At 50.8% G+C, this 27,041-nt stretch overlaps 1 protein-coding gene across 39 annotated transcripts in view; it reads right to left on the minus strand.

Moving 5' to 3' along the window:
- The window catches only part of MICAL2 (microtubule associated monooxygenase, calponin and LIM domain containing 2), a 256,472-nt gene that overhangs the window by 94,482 nt on the left and 134,949 nt on the right, over positions 1–27,041 (minus strand). For 12 of the 39 annotated variants that reach the window (XM_085011971.1, XM_021083313.2, XM_085011972.1 and 9 more), the window contains 8 exons: positions 21,092–21,160; positions 17,100–17,243; positions 15,600–15,722; positions 14,134–14,352; positions 13,537–13,638; positions 12,222–12,347; positions 1,389–1,496; positions 360–546 (listed from right to left, as the gene is read on the minus strand). In XM_085011971.1, the coding sequence (XP_084868097.1) occupies positions 360–546; positions 1,389–1,496; positions 12,222–12,347; positions 13,537–13,638; positions 14,134–14,352; positions 15,600–15,722; positions 17,100–17,243; positions 21,092–21,160 (1,078 nt within the window). The remainder of the gene's footprint in view (positions 1–359; positions 547–1,388; positions 1,497–12,221; positions 12,348–13,536; positions 13,639–14,133; positions 14,353–15,599; positions 15,723–17,099; positions 17,244–21,091; positions 21,161–27,041) is intronic. The other 27 variants (XM_085011976.1, XM_085011975.1, XM_085012007.1 and 24 more) reach the window with 4 other exon arrangements.

A 27,041-nucleotide genomic window follows, 5' to 3' on the forward strand; every position in this document is an offset into this window, starting at 1 on the left:
AAGAAATGGCAAAAAGACAAAAACAAACAAACAAAAAAAAAAAAACTCGAATATGCCATCTTTTACTGAACCCCTATTACAGGTCAAGTGTGGTGCCGAGCACGTGATACAGGCTATCAGGTTTGATTTTCTCGACCACGCAGGGGCAACTGAAGGTGTGAGACTGTGTAAGAAAGCATCCAGAAAGCCCCCCAGCACTAGTGCACCCCCCATGCTGACACAGGCAGCCTTTCTTTAGCAGGAGATTCCTGCTCCCTGAACACCATTATTCCTTGAGAAGGGCTGAGTGTCCCAGAGCCTCCAGAGGGACACAAGAGCTCAGACCAGAGACAAGGGCTATCCTGGACCCTGGGGGTTACCTTCGTCGCCATCGAAGGCATAGGCAGCCAGGCGCAAGGTGGTGCCACAGACGCTGCAGCGGAAACACTCTCGGTGGAAGAAGTGGCCCTCCGCGCTCAACCGCTCCATCACGTACACACGCTTCTTACAGAAGTAACAGGTGTCGCTGCCACCCAGGTTCAGGGGAAACACCTTCCGTATAGACTCCTGGGGGACACAGGGCATCGGGAGACAAGAGCCAGGTTAGAGAGTGCACCGCATCTTCAAATGTGAGGCGAGGCTTTCAGAAATGCCGACCTGAGTCATGAGGTCCTCACGGGCTGCTCGTTTGACTCCCAGGCAGGCTGGCTGCTCTGGTTTCAGCGTGGGAGTGACATCCCCTGGCCTGAGGGAGCAGGCACCCCGCACAAACATGCCTGCCCCCATAATGCTGTCCCCAAGGATCTGACCCAGGGGTTAAGGGTTGCCTGGGTCCAGAGTGAGGTCACTGAAAGAATGTTTGACACCTCCTTGTCCCCCTGCAGTGACTTAGGTCAGGCAGACAAAGTTCTGGCACCAAAACTGTTCAAGAGAACTGCAGAAAAGGGGCAGGTTGTGTCCAGGCTGCCAGTCAACTTCCCAAGTACAAGGTGGGGGGAGGGCAGGGGCACACCTGAGTGACTCCAGGAGCAGCATCATTTGAAGAAGGGGAGAATCCAGAGGAAAGGGGGGTCTTCTCCATTACTTAATTCTCAATCCAACCCGGACAGGATGCTAAATATCGAAGTAAGAGTGGCCTCACCTGGCCTTTTCCCTAAGTTCCCTAAGTTCTCCAGAGCCCCAGCCAGCAGTGAAGATGCTCTGCTTTGGGAAATGACCCATGAGGGGGCCGAGAGAGGTTCGTCTATCAGGAAACACAGCCTCCCGCTCTGCTCTGATCCAGCCCATTTTCAGCCCCTCTCATCCTATGAGAAGGGGGACCAGGCCAGCCTCTCTGTGTCCCGTGCACCCCTCCCTGGAAGGCCAGAGCTGGTGTCTGTGGGTGAAGGCTGAGGAGTGTATATCCTTACCAGGTCTGGAGAGGTGGCCTGGGTCTTAGGTCTGTGATCATTCATGTACAGATTGACCAGAACTTCAGCTGCAGCCCCTATTCCGCTGGACACTTTCCCTACCGTCAGCTACCCAAGAGCAGAGACAGAAGAGACAGAGACAAAGGTAGAGGCCAGTTAGCACCAAGAAGGAAAACACGAACCGACAGGATGGGAGAGAGGGCTCCACACCTACATGCAAATAGCACCCCATGTCCCGGGAGAGGCCTGACTAGCCCAGGGTGGGCAGCAGGCCCTCTGTAGATGGAGAAAAGAGAGAAACGGAAGCCTATGGCCCTGGGTGATCGGGGTGACTCAGAATTGCACCCACTGGGGGTACACCATCTTCAGGAGTTCGAGTCTCTTGGCTCACACGTGGGGATGTGAAAACCCAGAGGAAGGGATCTAACCAAGGCCACTGAGCATATATATATACATGCAAGATCCAGGACTCTGCTCAAGTCTCCTGAGCCATGGCCTGGGGGCCTTCACACTAAGGAACCCAGCCTCCACTGACAGGTGCACTGCAGCCGTCCTCCCCAGGCGTCTCCTCTTTGGACAGCTGGGAGCTGATGCTTAGTGAGTACTGGTCCTCCTACCCAGACCTGGAAGGCTAGTACCCTCCTCCACCGCTAACTGGTTCAGAGATCAGGTGCAGAGCTTTCAACTTCTGAGCTCAGTGTCCTCATATAGTGAAGTGGAGATAAATGGTGCCTGCCTCATGGAGCTACAGCAAGAATGGTGTGTGAGTGCCTGGCACTTAGCAGGGCTGGGCCAAGGTGAACTTGACCCCTCCCTCCCTTCTCCCTCTGCATTCGGCAGCCCCAGCCTGCCTTGCAGTTCCCATGTCCCTAGAGAGCGATGGCTATACCTAACTGGGTTCCCCAGACTGCCTCGCCCACAGGAACAGTGACTGTCCCCACTGGGCAGGTGGAGGGAGTAGGGTAGGGAGCATCAGGCCACTGTGCCCAGAGCTGGTGCCAGGTTAGTCAGCTCCATGTTGGCCCCCAGGATCAGAGCCTGATGGATTGTGGGTGCCTGCCCTCCTGAGAGCAGGATGGTCCACACCCACCCACCAATGCCTGGAACAGGGCAAGGGTAGGAGCTGACAGCCCAAGCGGACACAGTGCAATCACACATCCTCCCCCCACCCCATCCAAGCCCACCTTGCTCCCCTCTCCCCACCAGTCTGGAAATAACACGGTCTCCTCTGCAGGAAGGCAGACATGCGCAGTATGAGATCCTATCTATAAGCAATGTTCCTTATCTGAGGCCCTGGGGGGTGGGCAGGAGGCTCCAGATACCCCCAGCTTCTGAATCCAGCTTCTGGGAGATGTGGCCACAGAGAGCAGCGATTTAGGCTGAAGGTCCTCAGACACAGGCTGTCAGCCACCTTGATGACTTGTGTACGAAGGAAGATCTCAATCTAAACCCAAGACCCCTCTTGGAAGGCCACCTCGAATCTGCTGTGAACGCCTCAAATGCAGAGCACGAAGTTCAGGGGACACCAAGGCAAATGGCAGCAGGTGCCCACAGCTCCCTAACCTCTGGGAGCAGGGTCCACCCTCAGAACCTGAACCCAACTCACTGGATCCCAGCAAAACCACAGGCACCAAAAGAGGATGAAGAGAGGAAGGAGGCCAAGTGGGCTGGGGCAGAGAGACAAGACCTAGGAGATGCTGCTCCCTTTCTCATTAGAGAAGCACTAATACTCCAAGTCAGTTTGGACCAGCTGCCCCAGACCACGTGTGGGGGCCCTGGAGGATTGTGGGGAATGTGGCCAGGGGCCTGCTGGGGTGTCTGATCTGACTCAGGCAGATGGGACCCCCTCAACTTGACAAAGCCTGCCCCTTCTCAAGAGCAGCAGCTGCCAGGCCAGTTACCCCCTCAAAGCTGGCCCCGCCTGGCAGAGTTTAGGATTCTACTTCTAACACATACTCTGCCATTTTCAGGATTTTACCAATGCCATAAAACTTGGCTCCTGCTTCTAAGAGAGTTCAGATGTCCTGGCTCAGGACAATAAGCCATTCTTTGCCTGATGTTCCATCCCTTGCTGCCCGCCCCTCCCACCAAGAGGTCCCTCAGATAGGAGCATTCCCCCTTTCCTGGGGTTGCATCCAAATAAAGAAAGGTCCGCTTTACCTCCCTGGCCACACCCACCTCGTGTGCCCGTCTCCACCGGCCTCATGTGTGAACCGGCTCTGAGGAGCTCTCCCAGGAAGGCAGCATGCAATGCCACATACCCACACGCAATTATTGCCTCCCCTAAGTGAGCGAAGATGGAAACTGTACTTGCTGGGGTTTTAAAATACAAGTCCCTAATGAGACCTTATTAACCACTTAGCTAATAAGCACTTTGTGCCGCTGAGCTTCTGTGCAATGCCGACTCAGCAGGCAATTACAGAAGCGAGTAGCAGGCCGTGAGGTTGCTGGGGGTGCTGCCACAACTTGTCCGTGCAGAATCGGGCCTGCTCAGTTGTTCTATCAGCACAGGGCCCGGCCAGGGGACCCAGGATGAAGACCACGCCTGGTGCTTCCTTCCATTATGGGCCCTTATTCATAGAAGGCACCTTTCTCCCAGTGGCATCCACATGCCACCCTGTGGCAGCAGCTTTCTTAAGAATAATGATGGGGCATTCCCGTTGTGGTGCAGCAGAAATGAATCTGACTAGGATCCAAGAGGACACAGGTTCGATGCCTGGTCTCGCTCAGTGGGTTAAGGATCTGGTGTTGCTGGGAGCTGTGGTATAGGTCGCAGATGCATCTTGGATCCTGAGTTGCTGTGGCTGTGACATAGGCCAGCAGCTGAAGCTCCGATTCGACCCCTAGCCTGGGAACTTCCATATGCTGAGGGTGCAGCCTGAAAAAAACCAGAAAAAAAAAAAAAAAAAGAAAAAAAGAATGAGGATGAAAGCATCCTTAGGGAAAACAGCATTGGTGCACCGTGTGCTCTTCCCAAGCTGATGGAAACCATGCCAGAGTCACTGAGACCAAGAGGTGGATCGGGACTTCCTGAACGGTCACAGGGGGACCATGTGATAGAGAACCTGTCTCAAGGGTGCGGGGACTTTCAGGCCCACCTTAAAGGCCTGTGTGAAAGCGAGTATGGCCCTGGGGTCTCAGGTTATCTCCTGTTTCCTGACAGCAGGATGCCTCATTGGTTCCAAGACGGTAAGGACATGACTAGCTGGACTCCTGCTAACTCATTGCTCTTTAAACGATCGGTGGTGAACGACCAGGGTTTTCTTCTTCCTTTTAAATCTTGACTCCACTGTGGCGCCATACTTTCAGATACAGTGAAAACGAATGACTAGAAATATGATCATGCTCTTGGATGTGTCAAACTGCTCTGCAAGTGTCTAAAACTTACTCTCATTTGCTGTGTTCTGTGGGCCACAGACCAGGTCCTGCCCATGGACCACACTTTGAGGAGCACTGCTCTGGTCAACCAGGGAATCAATGGTCCTTGGGCATCTTGAGAAAGAAGAGAGTTCACTCACAGAAAAACCTTCAGACTCATCCTGGTTTGACCTCGGAGTTAAGAGTCAGAGGTTCTCAACAAGATTTCTGCACGGGGAGTTCCTGTCGCGGAGCAGTGGTTAATGAATCCGACTAGGAACCATGAGGTTGTGGGTTCGATCCCTGCCCTTGCTCAGTGGGTTAGGGATCCAGTGTTGCTGTGAGCTGTGGTGTAGGTGGCAGATGTGGCTCGGATCCCGTGTTGCTGTGGCTCTGGTGTAGGCTGGAGGCTACAGCTCTGATTAGACCCCTAGCCTGGAAACCTCCATATGTCTTGGGAGCGGTCCTAGAAAAAGCAAAAAGACAAAAAAAGAAAAAAAAGATTTCTGCATGGAAGGGACCAAAGCACATATGCTCCTGGGGAACTGGTCAAGAGGAGAGGTTACAATGAGGCTGCGAATAATATGTCCAAAGGCAAAGGTGCGCCACATGATGATTTGGCCAGAAAGCGATGAGGTCCCAGGCACTAGTTTTTTGACAACTGGTAATTTTGGAGGGCCAAGGGACTGTTTTGCAACACTTTATATATCTCTCAATATTCATATAATTTTTGAAGAATTGGGATATTTCTACCTACCTTTCCCCCTTTCCAATTCTAGTATTTTCAGCAGATTAATTAGAACAAGCTGGGATGGTTGGACATTTCAGGAGGATGCTCATCCAACATTACATTAGATTAACCTCACAGACAGCACTTCCCTTCTGTGAGCCTCAGCTTCCTCATCTGTAAAATGGGAAGGGCCACGACCAAACTCGAAGGGCTGTAAAAAAGTTATCAGAGAATCTGGGCTGCACCTCACATGGTGCGGGTTCTCAAGAAGTGCCTGGCATGGAGTTCCTGTCGTGGTGCAGTGGAAATGAATCCAAGTTTGTGGGTTCGATCCCTGGCCTTGCTCAGTGGGTTAAGGATCTGGCATTGCCAGGAGCTGTGGTGTAGGTCATAGACATGGCTCAGATCTGGCATTGCTGTGGCTGTGGCATAGGCTGGTGGCTACAGCTCCAATTAGACCCCTAGCCTGGGAACCTCCATATGCTGCAAGTGTGGCCCTAAAAAGACAAAAAAAAAAAAAAAAAAAAAAAAAAAAAGGTGCCTTGCAGATGATAGAGAGTTCAAAACACTGCCATTGGTGTGGCTTTGCATTTCCATATGCTGAAACCTCTTTTCACCCCTCCTGGGCCGAGTTCACTCAGGGGAACTTGCACCTGCCTGGGTTTCTCCCTCTGTTTGAGTAGAATAACATGGCCCATGCCAATGAATGCACTGGCTTTTCTCCCCCAAGTCAACCCAGATTCAAACATGGTGACATTAACTGTCGTCACAAGCGCCATCCTCCAGCACGATCCCTGCCTGGATATTGGAGTGTTGCTCCCTGCTTGCTCTGAGCTGGGAGATGGGTGACCTCTGCTCTGGTCTGCACCCCCTGATGTCATGACCCTGTCTTGCTCATCTCCACACTCCTGGCACAGAGAAGATGCTCTGAATGAGGGAAGAGACAGGCTCTTGGGTCTGTTCATGTCCAAATGGTGGTAACATCCTCCCTCGGGCCTGGCACTCAGCCAAGAATACAACGTGTCTGGGCTGGGCCACCTGTGGCCACCTGGCCTGCTGTGAGTATCAGGAAGGTCCCCACAGGTCAGGCAGGGCTGGGAGCAGAGCATCCCGAGCCTCGGAGCTGAGGGCTCCAGAGAAGGGAAGGTTTTGACAGATAGGGCCACGGGAGGTCTTCTTCTGGGCCCACTTGAGCAAAGATACCCTCACTGAAGCATCCCTAGATGAGAAACAGCAGAGGAGAGGCTGGTGGCCCTGAATCCTCAGCCATCATATGCTCAGGGCAAGGATAGACACTGCCTGGTTTGAGGGGCTCTGGGAATGATACCCTCAGAGCTGAGATGCAGGTAGGCCTTAGATGCATGACCTCCCATGTCTGTGCCTATGTCCCCTGGTGCCAGGCCCTGAGCTCATTGAGCCTTCACAGCCTCGCAAGGTGGGTCTGGTAAACCCCTTAGCAGAGTGGGCAGCCGAGGTCCAGGAAGGCTCCAGGTCACCTGAGGCTGCACTGTTTCTAAGTGACTGGGATGGAAACAGAAACCTGAAGGTGATTTCTTTGTCTTTAGAAAGAGAGGAATCCACACGCACTTTAGGTAAGTGAGCTTTCTTCTAGAATTCTCCTCCATGGCGGAAAGGGTGCGTTTGCTAGGTACTTGAGGCATTCGATATATCCTAGGCCTCTGCATTATTCCAGTCACCCACAGGCACTGCCACCTCCATTCTGTAGGTTAGGAAATTAAGGTGCTGAGAAGGCCACTAACTCACGCAAGGTCACAGTGAGTAATTGGTGCTCTGAACCCAAATGTGACTCCAAGCTCACTCCTTCTCACTATAGCACCCTGCTTCCCGGAGACACACCGACACTCTGCAAATTAAAATCTCCCAGGGTGAGATGCGCCCAGGACACCTCCAAAGGGCTGCCTGGCTCCATCCCCAGAACAGAGAGAACAATGAGGTTGGAGCAGGCCTTGACGTCTATCCTTGTAACAAATGAAACACAGGCAGACTGCCCAGCCAAGACTCACCCAGCTTCTCTTAAGTACGCAAATCTCTAAGCTAAACCCTGCAAATCCAGTTTTAAAACAAACACCTCCAGGGGTAGAGAAAGCTCGTTTTGCAATGTACACTGCTCTTCTGACCCAGGAGAACTAAACCAGTCCCCATCCCCAGCCCAGTGAGGCCATCCTTCTGGCTCAGCTGTGCAAACACTCGGCTGCCATCTTGATCTTGCAAGAGCTCAGAGCCTTGGCAAATGGCTAGCAGTCATGCTAGAGCCTAAATTGGCAGGGCCTCCCCCTTGAAGAAAGAGGTTAACCCAGGGTTGACAGGGGCTGACAGCACTATAGGAGGGTTGATTTGATGGGAAGAAGGATCAAACTGGGCAGGAGTCCATCATCCAGAGTCTTAAAAGACTCCAGTAAGAATCTGAGCCCTACATGAGAGGACTCCAAGATTCCCTGTGACTGTTCAGGCCAAAACCCCATCTGCATGTCTCTGAATTATAAAGGGAAATGTCCATCTGAGCAGGCAGGCAAGTATTGTCTAAAGGCAGAGAGAGCCCTGGCTACATCTCATGGAACTGCTGACACTCTATTGAGTAACACATGCTCCTCATGACAAGTTGGACTAATTCTGTTCTTCGGAGGAGGTGATTATCCCTCGATCCTCAGAATTAAGGTGTAGGGCTCTAGGGCAGGAACAGAAAAACACTGCCTGCCAGGAGGTAGCCAAGAACTAAGCATCAACTCCAAGTGCATCTTTCTTCCTCTGGCTCCCCCGAATTGAGGCAAACTTGAGTCACTGGGCAATCAGAGCAGCCCATAATCTGCTGGGAAGAAGCATTCAGGCCCCAGGCTCTCTCCAGGGGAGAGACTCTCTGAGTACCACCAGAACTGAATGAAATCGTTTGTCACCAGGTTGTCATGTACTTTAAGGGGCAGAGGAGGCCATTCCTCTGCCAGATTCTGCATGTGCAAAGCCCAGTGTTGAGTCAATGGTGGGGTGGGGTCTGCGAGAGGGGGAGACCTTGTGGCTGGGGGCAGGGGGGCAGTGCAGCTGGCAATATCCTTTCTAGGACTGCTAGAAGCTGCAAATTCACCACTCTGAGCTGAACTGCCTACAAGGGCTTCACGGTAAGATCTGGAGGGGTCTGGAGTAACAAGTCCAAACTGGGTCTTTTTTACAAATGGAGAAACGAAGGCGCAGACAGGGTAAGTAAGTGTTCCAGGGTGTCCTTTTCTGAGAGCTCCCCAATCATTCCCAGACACACAAGGAAAGGCTCATTGGCCTGTAACGAGTAAGTCGGAGGCTGTTAAAATAGCCCAATTACACCATCATCTGATGGCCAAGGCTGGCTTGGGAGATGGGATAAGAAAATACAGGAGGCGATTGTTCTACCCCGACCTGGGAGAAACAAAGAACAAAGCGGGAGAGGTGGGGGCCAGAGGAACCTGGGATTGGCCATCCTGAAGCCCACTCACCCCATCTGCAGCCCCCCTTGAGCCTGGGCTTCGGGCTCTACACACATATCACTTCTGGGCTCCTCCCCCCACCCCAAGGCCTCCATTCGCACCTGGCCTCCAAGGGACAGAGGAGAAAATATGGAGTGGAGTCAGGAGGCCTGGGGACTGGTCTCCCCACTGTACCTTTGTTTACCTCTCTGTGGCTCTGCTCCTGCTCGGTTCTCTTTCCCAGAAAGAGCCCTCCTGCTCCCGCATTTAAAATTGCTACCCTTCCCCAGCATGCCAGGTCCCTGCTACCCACTCTAATGTTTCTGTGGGACAAATCATCCTCTGATAGATTACATAATTTACTTACAGGTCATATTATTATTGATTGTTTATTTCCCCCTACCGGGATGCAAACCTCACTCATCAGGGCGGGAAGGTCATTCCCGATCATTGGTTCAGATCCCAAGAATGAAGTGCCTGACACCAGTGGTCATTTGATAAATACTTGCTGGATGCATGAATGCTCACTCATTGGCTTAATGACTGACGCGCATTTAGAGCTGCTTGAAGAGCCCAGTGGAGAAGCAGCCAAGGGCCTCAGTGGAGTGGGGTGATGATGTGGTGGGATCATATGCCAGATCCCAGCAGCCCCATGTGTACCTGCACAGGCTGCCCCCTGCCATCACTAGAGAACTAATACTTCTTAAAAACCATGTCAGGGAACTTGCGTAGCGTGAGGGCTTTTGTTGACCTGGCACTGTTGTTAACTCTGAGAGGGCAGAGGCCAAGCCAGGCCTTCCTAAGGGCCAAAGGAAAGCAGGGACAGGAGAGGGCGTACCCAGGGCTGGCCAGAAAGGGGCTGAGCCAGAGAGAAGCAAGGCGTGGGCCTGGCTGCACAGCCAGGATCACCAGCCACTGCCTGCCTGGGCCCAAGTGCCCCCGCCCCTCTCACCATCCTGTCAAGGGTGCCAGTGACCTTTTCCCACAGCAGGAAGTACCCCCCAGGGTAGGCTCCTCTCCCAAGCTGGGCACAAAGGCTACTCAGAAGCCTCGGTAATGCTGACGACAAATATGCCAGTCTGCACCCATAGAGCTCACTGTCACATGAGCCAGGAATCACTCCCTTGTTTTTTGGTTTTTTGTTTTGTTTTGTTTTTTTTTGGTCTTTTTGTCTTTTTCAGGGCCACACCTGTGGCATATGGAGGTTCCCAGACTAGGGGTCCAATCGGAGCTGTGGCTGTCAGCCTACGCCAGAGCCACAGTCTGCAACCTACACCACAGCTCATGGCAACGCCGGATCCTTGACCCACTGAGAGAGGCCAGGGATCGAACCTGCATCCTCATGGATGCTAGTCCGGTTCTTTAACCACTGAGCCACAACAGGAACTCCTGTCACTCTCTTGTTGATGAGAAAATGGATGCCCAGGAAGGGCTGGAGACTTAAGTTCAGTCGGCTGACAAAAAGCTGATCTGGAATAAGATGCCGGGCTTCTCAGCCACGCTAGGTTCAGTAGAGTTGATGAATGGGAAGTGTCTGTGTCTCTCCATGTCACCTCCTGCTGCTCTTCCAGGGAGGTTTCACCCCCACACTGGGGACCTTGGAGGGGGTGAGGCTGCTAATATTCCTTCCTTCTCTCTTGCAGACCCTGCCTGCATTCTCCTCCCCACCGCCGTGGTCAGTGGGGGTGGGCCCCCAATTTCCCACGATTGCAACAGCAGGTTGCTGGCTGTGCTTCAGCCTAAGAGGGTAGAACAAAGGAGCGGTAGCGCCGATAGGGCGCACTCAGTACTGCTCGCAGAGCTGAGCCCAGTGGGAGCCGATGGAATAGATGGTTCAGAGGAGCATGGTCTTTCAGGAAGAGGCTCCAACGACTCTCGTGTGCAGCAGCTAAACAAGTGGGCTTGGTGTCTGTTCTTAGGCTCATACATTCCAGGGGCCAGACTTCTCCAGAGACTGACGCTCTCCCACCCCAGCCCGGCAGTGTTCTTGGCATCATAGGTAATAGGAAGACAAGTGAAAACCATGAAAAGTGCTCCAGAACCCAAGCTTAGTAATTGCTCAGGGTTGCACTTCATTGTCTACTCAACCAACGTTCAAGACCCATCAACTCTTCCACCTCCACACAACCACCTGTGGCATCCTTCTAGAACTCAGAACAGATCCTTCAGTGGCCCTTTATAAGAGGTAGAATGAATTCCTTGAACTCAAAAAGAGTGGGCCAACTTTCACCCTGATTCTCTGCATGCCCATAAATACCTTTATCTCCAAATCAAGGTGCACCAGAATTGTCTTTCTGTTCATGCAAGTCCTGACTGCTGCCTTCCTTTGTACACGCCAAAGCATTCTTCCTTTCTTTCTTTTTGGCTGCGCCTGCAGTATGTGGAAGTTCCTGGGCCAGGCATTGCACCATAGCAGCAGGCTGAGCCACAGCAATGACAATGCTGGATCCTTAATCCTGTGCCACCAAGGAACTCCTGCCAGGGCCTTTCTAAAATGCTCTTTCCATACACATCTTTCCATATAATCCCTCCATATAATCTTCAACACTTGGCTCCCATACTATCTCCTCTGTGAATCTTTCCCAGGCTTCTCCCTTCTAGGTTCTGAGAACCTTGTCTTTCAAACCTTTCATATAATTAATGAACAGTATCATATTAGGTTCACCATGTGAAACTGTCATTTTGTTAGGTCAAAACCAGCCCAATAGAGTTGGAGGATGCAGATGAAGTGATAGGCACACAAAGGGAGTGGACAAGTAAAAACTTGAAGCCATCGTTAACTACAGGAAAAACAAAAGGTTGTTCAAGAAGGGAAATGTAAATATAATACATCACACATAACAGTTATGAATACAATTTATATCAGTGTAAATAATGAGTATATGACTATAGATTTTTTTTAAATGGCCAAATATTGGCAATTTCTCACATGGTAAAATGTGACCCCTTTCTATGTTGAGGTACTGTTTGCCATCCACACTGTAGTAAGAGAACTGTACCTCCCTGCTCCTTGTTTTCTCAGCACCTGGCACAGTGCTTGGTATACAGTGGGTGCCCAGTGTATGCTTGCTGGATGAGCAAGCACCGTTTGATGAGGTTTTGTGGGCTGCCTGTTTGGCTTTGTTTCTTGCTTCAACACAAAACCCAAACCAAACCCAGGACTGTTGTACAGTATCTTAGACATTTTCATCCCAGCCAAGCCAAGCTTCAGATGTTGTCTGTGCGGGCCGAGCAGAGCAAGGAGAACATCTCAGAACATGCAGGGAATGGGTAAAGCCAGTTGTTTAGGGCAACTACCTTTCTGGCAGGAGAAACAGAGTCAACAGTCGGTGGAGAGGAAGGAGCAGCTGAATCAGGAGATGGAAGGCAGGAGGGAGAAGACGGAGGATGAGTATGAGACAGGCTTTTAGAGAGTAGTTTATTCTGCACAGAATAGAAACAGAGGAAACTCTCATCATCCCCAGGGAAATGCACCATGATGTAGCCCCCAAGCCTACACATCCAAGGTGGGAAAAGGACATCCAGGCCCACATCTCAGGACAAAAAGGAAGCCTCTGTCTTTGGAGCCCAGCAGGACTGTCTAGCTCCTGGTTAGCCTGCACTCTGCTACAACTACTCTGGCTTCCTCATCACATCAAATTAGCAGGAGTGGATCCATCCTGTTCCTGACTAGGTCTGCTGCAGCCAGCAGCACCACCTCCTGAAGGTCTCACTTCTGGAGTTTGGTGTCAAGTAGCAGCTGCAAGCTTAGGAAAGGACACCACCGGGCTACTCTGGGGCAGATGGCCCCAGCAGGGACCTCTGCAGCCACATGGAACCCTCAAAATGAACTAAAGGCAGAGCATCCTTCCTATGTCTATGACTCTGCCAAGTAGCAGAGGACACAGGTCTAGAGGAGGCCGAGTGAAAGCAGCAGAGGAAGCAGGCTGTAGAGACCAGGCTTGCTGCATAGGAGCACCTCACACAAAACAGGCGCTGTGGGGCCTCATCCTCAGTGCTCTTTGCAAGCACACACTCTTCTTCTCAGCAAGTCTCTAAAAAAGTACCTGGCCTGGAGGGAGCTGTGCTTCCTATTTTCAGGCAAGGCCATTCTATCTGGCTGGCACTGCCTTTTGCGAAAGTAGAGTGCAGGTTATAGTATGTGGTTGACCTCACTGTTCAGGGTCTCCCTGAACAGGGCCATGGGGAGATTTCTCCATTGCGTCCCCCAAAATCATGAGCAACCGGTTTGCTTTTGCCTTAAAGGCTCTGTGACATGATTCCTGCAGTAGACAGGCTTTCCCTCCTCGTGTTGACTCATAGGAAGCTCAGCTTACTCAGAAGCTGTGTAAGCTCTAACAGCACACACATTTCTGTTCAGTAATGTTTTTCTTGATTTATCTTTTCTGCCTTGACTTTCCCTTTGTCACAATTTATCTACTTATTTTGAATCTTCTCATTTAGGGCTTTTTTTAGCCACTCATCTAAATTCTTTGGTAACTTAAAGTGAATAGCTCCTCAGGCTCTAAAGGGAGGAGAGAGGAGGAATGAAGCTCCCGAGACCATTCATGGTCATCTCTCTGGATGTCCAACACCTGGGTTCCTGGGGGGGCTCTGAAAGCCCCATGTTTACCTGTGGGAAATCCCCGTGTCCAAACATGGAAGCCAGGTGAGCCGCCTTCTCCTTAATGTTCTTTGTGTGAAATTCCCTGTTGGCCAAGTTCTGAGCCCTTTTCTGCAGCCAAGGTGAGAAAGGAGAAAGAATAAAAGCGATAGTGACAGAGACTGTGAGGGTTCCCTCTGGGAGAGCAGCAGGGAGGCAGCCAGGTGGGCTTGCCACACTTGCCACCAAGGAAGGAGGAGGGTGGGGAAGGAGTGGTCAGAGGAGGCACCCACCCTGGGCAGGAGGAGGTGGGGAGGAAGGCACCCTAGGCACAGGCTGGGCAGGGGCAGGACAAAGAGGAGGTGTTCACCTGCAGAATCTTTTTTTTTTTTTTTTTTTTTTTGTCTTTTTAGGGCCACACCCAGGCTAGGGGTCGAATTGGAGCTGTTGCTGCCAGCCTACACCACAGCCACAGCAATGCCAGAGCCAAGCGGCATCTGTGACCTACAACACAGCTCATGGCAATGCCAGATCCTTAACCCACTGAGCGAGGCCAGGGATTGAACCCTCAACCTCATGGTTCCTAGTCGGATTCGTTTCTGCTGTACCACAACAGGAACTCCTCACCTGCAGAATCTTTTCCTCCACTTGCTGCAGCCGCCGCAGCACCCCGGAGAGGCCCAGCGCTCCCTGGCATGGGGGAAGCAGGCCGGCGGGGTTTTCTGGCCCACCCAGCTGCAGGTCAGACTTGGCTCGGGCTCGCCAGGGTCTGCTCGGGCACTCACCGCCAACAGACACTTGATTTAACTCTCGGAGCACATGCCCCGTCACGACCACCGAGGGGAACTGGGGGAGAGGAAAAATCAAGCTTCCTTCCTGACTGTAGCCCTCCCAGGGACCCCCCACCATGAGGAATCCCCACCAGAAGCAGGGATAAGGACAGGCCAGGGGCCCCCTGGAGTCAGATTCCAAACATCCTTGGGTGTTGACTTTCTGCCATCTGCATCAGAATTGTCTGCCATCTGAACAATACCATCTTGGGCCTCACCCCAGCCAGACCCCCCAAAGCAAAACTGTACCACCCTGGTTCTCCAAGTCTGGGCCCAACCTCCAGATATTTGGCTTGATTTGGTCTGGGGGTGGGCAGCGGATATTTATTTATTTGTTTGTTTGTTTTTTGCTTTGCTTTTTAGGGCATATAGAGGTTCCCAGGCTAGGGGTCCAATCGGAGCTGCAGCTGCCGGCCTATATCACAGCCACAGCAACGCCAGATCTGAGCTGCATCTGTGACCTACACCACAGCTCATGGCAACGCCGGAGCCTTCACCCACTGAGCGAGGCCAGGGATCGAACCCGTGTCGTCATGGATCCTAGTCGAGTTCATTAACTACTAAGCCACGAAGGAAACGCCCAGATATTGCTATTTTTAATAAAGCCTTCTAGGTGACGCTCACACACAGACATAAAAAAATCACTGCAATATTTCCACACTGACTTCCTATGACCTGCACCTCCAGAAGCAACACACAATTCCTAATGCTGAACAGGTATTTTTTGGGCTGGGGTCACTAAGAGTGATTCTGTTCTAATTCTAAACCCAGAGAGGCGAGTTGGAAAAAGCCTCAAGGCACGGCTCCTGGCTACTCCTGCTGGGCAGGTCACCCTCTGCTCAGGCACCAAGGAGGGGCTTCACCATATCCCGGTCTTACCCCTTCAATGGCAGGCAGCCAGTTGGCTCCCTGAGCCCATTCCACCACCACTGCCATGCATTTAGAAATCAGCCTACTGCAAATAAGCCAAGCATCCCAGGGCATGACACAAAATACCCTGGGCGGTATGGCCTCTTCTTTCCCAAGAAAATAAAGCCCTGAGAGCAGGGTAGTTCATCAGTATCCCTGATTGGCGTGTATTTTAAGATGCTGTATGCTCGGTTATTCTTACCTATCAGGATGGTGACCTCAAGCTGTGTCTGCCTCCCCAGAGAATCTACGAGCAGCCCCACGTGGGGTGCAGAGAGAACCTCGGACCCCACCCCTCCAGATCAAAGTCCCCTCTGACTTTACCAAGACAGCCTCCACTGGAAGGAGCCCTACCTGCCTTTTCAGAGTTGACGACGGGCTGGGAGTGGGCTCCTCCGGCTTGGGACAGCGAGAGTTAACAGGAGGGTCAGAGGAAGAGCACAGGACAGGCTTACCTATGCCTGGGACACGGCGCTCCTGGGAGGAGGGTGAGTCCGAAAAAGCAGCCGCAGGAAATAGGAAAGGAAAGCAGAGGTCAGACTGAGACACTTGGGAGGAGAGGAGGAAAGGCAGGGAGAGAGTGTTTGCAGCTGGGAAATGAGAACTCTGGCCCTCCATCCATGTGAACAGCAAGTCCCTGTTCCCCTCCTCTTAGACCACCTGTGAAGCCCCAGGAGGCTGGGCTTTTAGCTCAGATCCAAGGCGCTGGGCAGGCACTGCCAGGGCCCATGCCTGGCCAGGGTGGCTAGTCCTGAAGTCCTCCTGGAAATGGGGAAGCTTTCTGCCCATTAGGTGATAAGGATGCCTCAGTCCTTCTGGTGGCAGAGAGCCCTCATGGACATCTGAGGATTGCAAGGAGCCAAGCGTCCAGAAGAGGCAACGGAGAAAACAATTCAGACAGTTACAAGTCTCGGAAACATGGCCTCCTTAAAATAAAACCTGGCTCCCTGGAAAAGGTCGGTTTGTCCAGGAGGGGATGGTCCATATCAAGACTAGGAAGACATCTGTGCTGCCTCTAAATGAATTAACCAAGAGCTTGTCCCGCTCCTGAGAGGAGCCAAACTCTGTCATTGACAGGTGTTTTCCAAAGAAAAGCTGAGCCCCTCTTCCCAAGATTTTTGTAATGTGGCAATGGCATCTTCAAGGAAGTCGGGGGAGCAAACAGAGCCATGAGAGCACAGACCCCAAGCCAGAGCTGAGAGAGGTCAACTGAGCCTGCAGCCTGACCCAGGGGAACGAGGAAAGGGGGGGGAGTGGACGCCAGGGGACACTGGGGAGGTTGGTCCTTGTTCCCGTAGGCCCACATGGAGTCAAGACCCATGACTCAGTTTCCCCTGGTTTGGACAGATCTTCTCACCATGGAGTTAGACCCCCAGGCTACCAGTATCTCGAGAGTTTCCTCCAGCTGTACCATCTCAAAGATGGCTGCAAACCAAGTCATGGTTGCGAAGCAAAATGAAATCAGGGAAAGGATTTCTTCTCCAGTGACAGGCATCAGCAAACTATCATCTTCAGGCCAGATCTGGAAACTGCCTGTTTTTGTAAATAAAGTTTTATTGGCACACAGCCATGCACATTTGTTTACATATTGTCCATGGCTGCTTTCATGCTGTAAGATTAGAGCTGCGTTGTTGCAAGAGAGATTGGATGGCCCCCAAAGCCTAAAATATTTTTTATCTGGCCCTTTTTTAAAAAAGTCTGCTGACTCTGGATCTAGAAGAAGCTCAAGTCTCCCTCTGAGCCAGACCGGTCTGGCACCCCTGAAGTCCAGCACTAGCCTGACATTTCTGCTGGCTTCTCAGTGGGTTCTGGTCACTAACGAGGCAAAGCCAGAGAACATGTGACAGGACTCACCTGCCTCAGGAGTGTGGGGTTCCGAGAGTTCTCCTCGAACTTGGCCAACAGCTGACTAGCCATGGATTTGACTTTGTTCTGGTTTCCACCTTCTTTACCGCCCTCTTGATTGGAGCCCAAGCTCTGGCTGGAAAAGGCGGAAGGCTGCAAAGACCAAATCAATGTTGCTGGGTCTGGAATCCACAGGTCGAGGGGGTGGGGTAGGGTGGGGTTAGTTTCCTGAAGAAGGACACCCTCTGGGGTCTGAGGAAGTGAGGCAGACACAGCAGATGATGACCACTGGGCTTACAGCAGGGAGGTGTCTTCTCAAAGACAGGCATAGCCAGGCTTGGGAGCCAGACAGTTAGTGTCTGAATTCTGATTGCTTCACCTCCCCGGCCAGTGACATTGGCAACTGACTTCTCTGAAATTCCCTCAGCTCTGAGATGGGAGCAGGAGTTCCCGTTGTGGCGCAGTGGAAACGAATCCGACTAGGAACCATGAGGTTGAGGGTTCGATGCCTGGCTTCACTCAGTGGGTTAAGGCTCCGGCGTTGCCATGCGCTGTGGTGTAGGTCTCAGACCCGGCTCGGATCTGGCATTGCTGCGGCTGTGGCGTAGGCCAAAGGCTACAGCTCTGATTAGACCCCTAGCCTGGGAACCTTCATATGCCGTGGGTGCGGCCCTAAAAGACTAAAAGACAAAAAAGAAAAATAAATAAAAAATTTAAAAATGAGGAGTTCCCATCGTGGCGTAGTGGTTAACGAATCCGACTAGGAACCATGAGGTTGCGGGTTCGGTCTCTGCCCTTGCTCAGTGGGTTAACGATCTGGCGTTGCCGTGAGCTGTGGTGTAGGTTGCAGACAAGGCTCGGATCCCACGTTGCTGTGGCTTTGGTGTAGGCCGAAGGCTACAGCTCCGATCTGACCCCTAACCTGGGAACCTCCATATGCTGCAGGAGCGGCCCAATAAATAGCAAAAAGACAAAAAAAAAAAAAAAAAAAATGAAAAATGAAAAATGAAAAAATAAAATGGGAGCAGTAGCCCGCTTTCACGTGATTGTTGCAAAAATCAAATACAACAATGAAGTGATGAGCAGGATAGTTTTCAAAGCAGATCAGTGGCTGCCAAGAGGTAAAGAGCAGGGGGGATGAAGGAAGCAAAAGGGGGTGTCAGCCAAGGTGCAGGCTCTGGGCTTCCTCTCTCCTCTGCACCTCACTCCCAATGGCAATCAGCCCTGCTCTATTGGTGCTGTCTTTAAAACAAAAACAAAACTTAATTTTGAAATAACCTTAGATTGACAGAAAGGTTACAAAGACAGCACAGATGGTTCCTTCATACCCCTGACCTAGCTGCACCTAATGTCAACATCTGGAATAATCACGGTTCTGCTATCAAAAATAAGAAATGCATACAGGCATGATACCATTCACTGATCTGTAGACATGATTCTGATGGCCTCAGTTTCCCACGAATGTCCTTTTAGGTTCCAGGATACACTCCAGGATCCCACCTTGCATTTAGTCATCATGCCTCCCCAGCCTCGTCCCTTCTCTAAGAGTTTCTCCATCTTTCTCGGTCGTTCATGACCTTGGATGTTTTAAAGGGGACTGGTCAGTGGTTTTTACAAAGTTCCTCCATCAGGGTTGGGCTGTTGGCTCATGATTAGTTCAGAGTTAGGGATTTTGGAGAAGGATGTCCCTATCTGTTGCTTTGTTTCAGAATATATGATATTAACATGACATATGACTGGTTGATGTTGACCATGATTGCTTGGTTATGCAGTCTTATAAAATGGAATTCCATGTAATCCTTCCTTCCTTCCTTCCTTTTTGTTAATGGCCATACCTAAGGCACATGGAGGTTCCCAGGCTAGGGGTCAAATGGGAGCTACAGCTGCTGGTCTATGCCACAGCCACAGCCACATTGGATCCAAGTCGCATCTGCAACCTATCAGATCCAATCGGCATCACAGATCCTTAACCCACTGAGCGAGGCCAGGGATCAAACCCACATCCTCAGAGAGACAGCGTGGGGTTCTTAACCTGCTGAACCACAGCAGGAACTCCCCATGTAAGATTCTCTTAGCTCATCTGCTAAAAATAAAACTTTGAAAATGATTGGTGTCCAGAGACTGTCTGTTCCCTGGTACCATGGATCTGCTCCCGTCAGACTCAGAAGTACAAACGGTACTGTCATGTCAAGAGGGCAATTAGCTTCTCCAAGGAGACAATGAGTCTCCCTCACAGGAACAGATGTTCTCAAAACAAAGATATGTTCACTTAGAAGAAATTCATGGGAAGAGGCAGCCTAGAGTCAATTGGTGTTTTTTCTTGAAGATTTCCTAAGTGTAGCAGCCCCATGGGAAACCCTGTAGGCACAGCTGCTCTGAAGAGTTGGACAAACACAAGCCAAAGAGTCACTCCCCACTTCCAAGTGGGAACTGCAGCCCTGCATAGCAAGACAGGCTTGAGTGTGAACAGGGCACATTTGCTGGGCTGGTCACTGTTTGTACAAGGCCACAGTAGGCCGGGGCAGTGGTTGTGCAGACCAGCCCTTCTCAGACATTTGTGCACATGGATCACTCAAGGTCTCCTTCAAAAGCAGATTTAGATTCAGGTCTGGGGTGGGCCCTGAGAGTCTGCCTTTCTAACCAGCTGCCAGGTAATGCTGGTGTTCCTGGTTCTTGGCCCACACTCTGAGTAGCAAGAATTTAGAGAGAATCATTGCTTGATTAAATCTGATTTTAAGCAAAACAGGTGGCCCAGAAAACAGAGCCATTTCAGAAAGGGCAGGTGCAACCAGATTTCTTCCCACACTTGAACTTCTGTGCTGCCAGCAACAGAAACAGCACAAACGCCCCCTCAAGGAAGGCACAGATGAAAGGCAGAAGATTTTGCCCTCAAGCCAAAAAGCTTCCAGGGGAAGCTTCTTGGGAGGAGGCGAGAATAAATCACAGGCAGAGCCAACCTCCCATAACTGGCGAATGGGATGTTTCATCAGCCCAGTGCACCAGCCATGGCTTCCTCTTCTCAACTATCTCCCTATTCACTGGCTTCTTGCTTGCACCAGAGCCAAGAGCAATAGCTCTTCAAACCTAGAAGATAAAATTTTTTCTAAGTCCTACAAATGAAGTATGAATGTCATCCTACAAATTATTCCTATGCCCTCTATGTCATCATTGTGATACCTGCCAGTAGGGTAGCTAAAGCTCATATCCTACAGTTCACAGGCAATATCCATGCTCACTTTTGTGGGATTACAATAGCCTTTTGGAATGAGGTATACAGCTCAGGTCTCTTTAAAGAGCTGTCTGGGGAAGCAAGAACCAATGCTGTTTTTCTGCGGTAGGAGAAAGATTCATGCTTGGCTTTTAAGAAGTAGCCTGTAATTTTCTTCTTTCATCAGAAGGTGGCACTTGTGGACACTGGGACATTTGCCTTAAAGACAAGGTACAGAAAACCCAAAAGGTCGAAACTATGACTGTGTATCTAATCACTTGTGATGGAACATGATGGAGGATAATGTGAAAAAGAAAATGTATATAAATGTATAACTGGGTCACTTTTCTGTATAGCAGAAATTGACAGAACACTGTCAATCAACTATAACACAAAAATTTTTAAAAAATAACTGGGAGAAAAGTAGGACTTTGGGTGCCTCTTTACTATTTACTATTCATAGTGATTACATCTTGATTAACTTGGATGCCAGAGATGACGCTTTGGCATGTTATAGAGTCGTCTTATTTAATCTTTTGAAATCCTGCAAAATGTCATAATTTCAATTGCACCATCTGTCTTTTACAGGCGCCGCATCCTGGGAGGGTGATAGAGCTAGTAAGTACTGAGGACCAGACCCCCTATGTTCCCATCAAGCCAAGCTTGGAGCCCAGTGGTTCATGCGAGAGGAAAGAAGGAAGGGCAGGGTGACCACTGTGGTCAGGCGGGCGGGCTGTGGCCACTGGCTGTCAGGAACCGGGGCTTTGTGTAAACTGATACTGAGCACACGAACCTCGTCAAGGTTGTTGAAGCCTTTCCGCCTCCGCTTGTTCATGTCATTCTCTTCCATTCGACTGTCCACCTACAATGGCCAAAAAAGCATGGTGAGGTCGGGGACATAGTCCTGCCCGCAGCAGCTGCCCGCCCAGGAAACTGATGGGCAGACATTACCCTGCGCCATGACAAATGCTCTCAGCTCCATTCAGACCCTTTGGAGGGGAGCCAGGGGTTCTGTCGTAAGTGTGTGTGGCGGGGGGGATCACACACCAGGCACAGAGAATCCCTGTGACAAGGGCAGGGGTTGTCTCCTCATCGATGACCTTAGGCTCAGAGTGGTCAAAGCCCAGCCTGATGATGCTGCTGGATGCAGACCACCTCCTACGAGGGGCGACCCTGGCTGCCCTCGCAGGCAGGGCTTCTCAGGACACAGATCAGCTGTCCAGTGATTTGACGGCAAATTACGCCTGCCCCTTGGCCACCATCGCAGCTACTGGTAAACCAGATTGTGTTTATTTCAAAGAAGCAACTGAAAACTATGGTGACCATACAGCCCAGTTTGCTCAGGATAGGTGGATTTATTGCTGCCCCCCCCCACAACCCCAGGTATAATTAAGAGTAGCACCCCCTTTCATTCTCAAAGAATCCAGGTTTAGACAACAAATCGCATAGTTGTCCTAAAGATAACCCCTTGCAGTCCTCCCTCTCTCCCTTCTTTCCTTCCTTTCTTTTTCTTTTTAGGGCCAAACCTGTGGCATATGGAAGTTTCCAGGCTAGGGGTTAAATTGAAGCTGCAGCTGCCTGCCTACACCACAGCCACAGCAACACTGGACTCAAGCCACATATGTGACCTACACTGCAGCTCACGGCAACACCAGATTCTTAACCCACTGAGCAGGGGCGACGGTAGAACCTGCATCCTCATGGACACTATGTTGGGTTCTTAACCTGCTTAGCCAAAGTGGGAACTCCCTTGCAGTTTACTTTCTGCTTCCCAAATCTGGGCATTTGTAAATCCAGAGAAGCCCACTCTACTCAAGCCCACTGTGTCGGAAAGGGCCACCCAAGGGTACACCTGTGGTCTAGCTTGTCTCCTCAAGGGAAGAAGTGGAACTGCACAGGCTGAGCTGATGCTATGGGCTGGGATGGGGTTGGGGGCTGGATCTAATGCCTCCTCTGCACCCTGCTGGGGCAGCCAGTCCCTTTTTTTTTTTTTTGGTTTTTTTTGTAGGGCTGCACCTGCGGCATATGGAGGTTCCCAGGCTAGGGGTTGAACCACAGCTAGAGCTACACCACAGCCACAGCTACACCACAGCCACAGCAACTCAGGATCCAAGCTGCATCTGCGACCTACACCACAGCTCACCGCAATGCCGGATCCTTGACCCACTGAGCAAGAGCAGCAATGAAACCCAAAATCTCATGGTTCCTAGTTGGATTCATTTCCGCTGTGCCACAACGGGAACTCCTTGACACTGGAGTTACACGTCTCTACCAGGAGTCTCCAGCTGGGACCTTCTCCAAGTGGCTAGCCCCCATCCTCCACCCGGCAGGGACCATGGAGCCATCCCAGCTGATTATGCATCCTTCCCTGTGGGAGTCTCCAGCATCCACAGGAGGCCTCCATAGTGGGTCCAGGCTTTGCCCCACACTGGATGCGAGTTGAAAGGGCTGCTGGCCACCCCCACCCCTCAGCCATGCAGCCCAATCAGCCCATACATCCTCACCGTGTCCAATCACAGAGGGACGTTTACCTCCTGATTGTTCTACAAAAACAGTCATGATCAGAGCCCCCAGCACACAGTCTCCTATGTACTCCCTTGCTGCCAACGGCCAGCACCTGCTTCCCCTCCCCATCACTCCTGCCCTGCTCCTATTTACCAGCACTTTGAAAAACTTTTTTCTGCTCTTTTTTTTTTTTTAGGGCCCACACCTGTGGCATATGGACGTTCCCAGGCTAGGGGTCAAATCAGAGCTACAGCTGCCGGCCTACACCACAGCCACAGCAACGCCAGATCCAAGCCACATCTGCGACCTACACCACAGCTCACGGCAACCCCAGATCCTTCATCCACTGAGCAAGGCCAGGCATCAAACCCACAACTTTATGCTTCCTAGTCAGATTCGTTTCTGCTGTGCCATGACGGGAACTCCTGAAAAACCTTTTTAAAGACACCATCAACCACAGCTTTGTCTTTGATATTTGTTCAAAAGTGTGACCCTTCCCTTGCTCAGGCTGCACAAAACAACAGATCAGAGGGCCCTGCCTTGCCTTTAACATTTTCCTCAGCCTCTAATGAAGCATTATTCTGTGAATGGAAATGATTTCAACCCAAATGTTTGGGCAAACACCAAGAGAAACAGACGACCTGTTTACACTGCTGCGTCTTAGAGGTCTGAGTGCCCAGCTCCATGGCCTGCGGGTGCAGCACCGGCCCAGAGGCTGGAGGCTGTGAAAGTACAGGCTGTCCTCCTTGGCAAAAACACTTCATGCATCATCTTATGGTTTTCTGTCATTCTTCTTGTTTCCACCTTAGATGAGGACTTTGCTTTTCCCTCAAAGAGCCCACACTTCTTACTCTCTGCTTGCATTCAACGGTTGTGGGTGTGACTGGTCTAACAGAGCCTGCACGGATCCAAACCCAGTCTGTGAGCTGCAGGTGCACAGAAAGCACTCTTGGGGGAGTGTACCCAGTAGTTGCATCCAAGACCCCCAGGTCCTTCAAGGGGGAGGAAAGAGATGGGTGGGGGCCACCTCAGCTCTTCTGATTCAGCCTGACCCATGAGACAATAAAATGCAGGCCGTATGGAAAGGTTAGCAGCCTGGCCTCTGCCCTTCCTTATGGATTTGTCATGGAAGCATTGATTCCCAACTAAGAGCTAGGATAAAACAAAAAGGAAAAATGCAACTCTAGAGATTTATCTCATTTTTCTTATCTATAAATGTCTATTTGGGAGCCAAAGCTCCCTCCATAACCCCCTCTACTTGGACTCAAATCAATTTTGCTTTATAAAGAATTGGGGCGTTCCCTGGTAGCCTAGGGGTTAATGATCTGGCATTGTCACTGCTGTGGGTTGGCTTGGGTCACTGCTGTGGCATGGGTTCAATCCCTAGCCTGGGAACTTTTGCATGCCACAGACATGGCCAAAAAAGAAGAGAAAGAATTGGGGTACAAGGAGAAAGAAAATACTTATTTTGCCCACAGAAAACATGAGAATAAACAACTCAATTTCTTTCTTTCTTTTCTTTTTCTTTTTCTTTTTTTTAGGGCTGCACCTCCAGCATATGCAGGTTCCTGGACTAGGAATTGAATTGGAGCTGCACCTGCTGGCAGCAACAGCAACAGCAAAACAGGATCCAAGATGTGTTTGCGATCTACACCACAGCTCACGGCAACGCCAGGTCCTTAACCCACTGAGTGAGGCCAGGGGTCGAACCCACATCCTCATGGATACTAGTTGGGTTCACTACAGCTGAGCCACAATAGGAACTCCTTTTCCTATTCATTTTTTCCTGCCCTTTCACCCTAAGATATTTTGGGTGATTTCCCAGTGATTGAAAAGATTCTATATACTAAAAAGCATTTATTAAACTACTTGATGTTCTCCACTTAAAAGAAATCAAAGACATATATCTACCAATCTCATCATTTATTTGATCAGCACAAGATAGCCATGTTTCCATACTTAAGGGGATTTTAGCCCAAAGAAACCAACATTATATTTAGTTAGCTGGTGTAGCCTAACCCTGAGAAATTCAGATCAAGGTCATGGGAAAAGAGATGGCTATAGCAGGCAGTGACCCAAGAGCATGGCAACCACCATGATATTTAGGACGAGGGCCAGTGACACTGGCAAGGGAGCGCCTCCCTTTTTTCAATGGCAGAGCAGCACCGAGCCATGGGTTCAAGTTCGCAGATGACTTACTTCCCAGCTAAATGACCTTAGGAAAATCTCCCAACTTTTCTGACTTTAATTTCCTCACCTCTAAGATATTACACCCTCTGGCTCATAAGTAAGTTACTCTAAGGATGAATGAAAATCATGCATGGAAGATGAGGTGCTATATTAGTGTTGGACATTTTTCTTTTCTTTTTCTTTTTTTTTTTTTTTTTTGTCTTTTTAGGGCCACACTCACGGCATATGGCATATGGAGGTTCCCAGGCTAGGGGTCAAGTCAGAGCTACAGCTGGCGGCCTATGCCACAGCCACAGCAACTCGGGATCTGAGCTAGGTCTGCAACCTACACCACAGCTCACGGCAACATCCCATTCTTAACTCACTGAGCGAGGCCAGGGATCAAACCTGCAACCTCATGGCTCCTAGTCGGGTTCGTTAACCACTGAGCCACGACGGGAACTCCAGTGTTGGACATTTTAAGCTAGGCTGGTGCTAGTCCCAGAATTAGAAAATCTGGAATCTAGTCCCAGCTTTGACATGTACTTCCTGTATGACATCATGATAGAATCTCCCTAAGACCCAGTTTCCCCTCTTGAAAATGGGATGAGCATGCAACCCTTGCCTTCCTTAAAACGCAATGTAACGAGGAACAAATGAGCTACCTAGGACACTGCTGTGAGACAAAAATGTCAGCTCCACCACGGGTGCAGTACAGAAGGTCAACCCAACTAGTCCTACTCATCTGTTTAGACAATGAGCATCTTCGTTTAGTCAGTGCTCCTACAGGACGGGATGGGGACTATCATTTATGGGGCCCCTTCCACGTGCCAGAGAAGGAGCTCAGACCTGCAAGTCACCTTTGTTCCATGTCATCTTCAAGGCCATGCAATGGTCACTTTGCAGACAAGCAAAAGAACTTGGAGAGGTTTGAATGTGTGCTGAATCCCCAGCAGACCCACACAGATATTTGTTGGGTGGCTACAATGTGCACCCGCATTTTGTAAATCAGAGCAGGATCACAGGCTGTGGTACAGAGGACAGGAGCGTAATCATCCTCACTGCAACCTGCAGACCACAGGTTCCCTGGGCAGGAAAAGGGGCAGGGGTGGTGTGTCACACGTCACTCAAATCTGCACTGGCCGAGCATGGCAGCCTCCGGACCTGGTGCTCTTGACTCCCTAAGTCGTCTTCAAGTCTCTGACCTGACAAGTATGAGAAGCCTAGCAGGTGCTTTGGCTGCTGGGTGGGTGGTTCTGTAAGAACCACTGGGAAGGAGGAGTGAGAAGAACTTAGGAATTCGCCCTAGGAGATCAGCTCCCTGGGGCAGGGCCCTTGGCTGCCTTGTTCATGGCTGCTCCCCAGAACTGAGAAGAGAACTCAGCATAAAACAGATTCTCAGTAAGTGAGCCTGTGTTGAATGAATGGGCGGATGGAGAAGGTGCTTTCTTATATAAGGGCCCCTGGATCTTTGGAAAGTGTCTGAGCAGGAGAGTCAAGAAGAGAGTTGGGAGGGGGACCCCCCCCGGCTCAGACCAGACACTGATCTGATTCATGCTTTGTAAATCTCACTCCATGGGGACCAGTGCTGGTGGAGGACCTGGGTCAGAATCAGCCAGCTGAGCAGGATCAATCCTGGGGCCACTGAGGCTTCTGCGATGGGCTTTCCAGGGACAAATGACAACTTCTGTCCCAAGGAAAGGGCCCAGAATGGGAAAAACAAAAATTAGGCACACCAAGTATGTATGTCGTGTCATGTGTATCATGACTGAAGTGGCCATAAACCCAGGTACTACCCATGTGCCGTAAGTCTAGGAGAGCACAGAGTCTAGGTGTGTGTGTGTGTGTGTACACCCACGTGCACACACAGAAGGACAGAAACACATACGCTGTGCTCAGATGTCACCTGTGTGCATGGTGACATGAGCTCTGGAGTCTCTCAGAACTGTCCCACACCCCAAGGCATCTAGATGCTGACTAGGACAGAGGTAGATCTGCAGAGGCAGACCAAGGGTTTCTTTAAGAGGAAAACAGAATCCCCAAGCTCTGGGAGTTTCTTTCGTGGCTTA

The sequence above is a fragment of the Sus scrofa genome, chromosome 2 (genome assembly GCF_054392235.1).
Source record: "Sus scrofa isolate SSC_HxYL_T2T_F1_AM1 chromosome 2, Sscrofa_HxYL_maternal_Yorkshire_Landrace_v2.0, whole genome shotgun sequence".
Taxonomy (NCBI): domain Eukaryota; kingdom Metazoa; phylum Chordata; class Mammalia; order Artiodactyla; family Suidae; genus Sus; species Sus scrofa.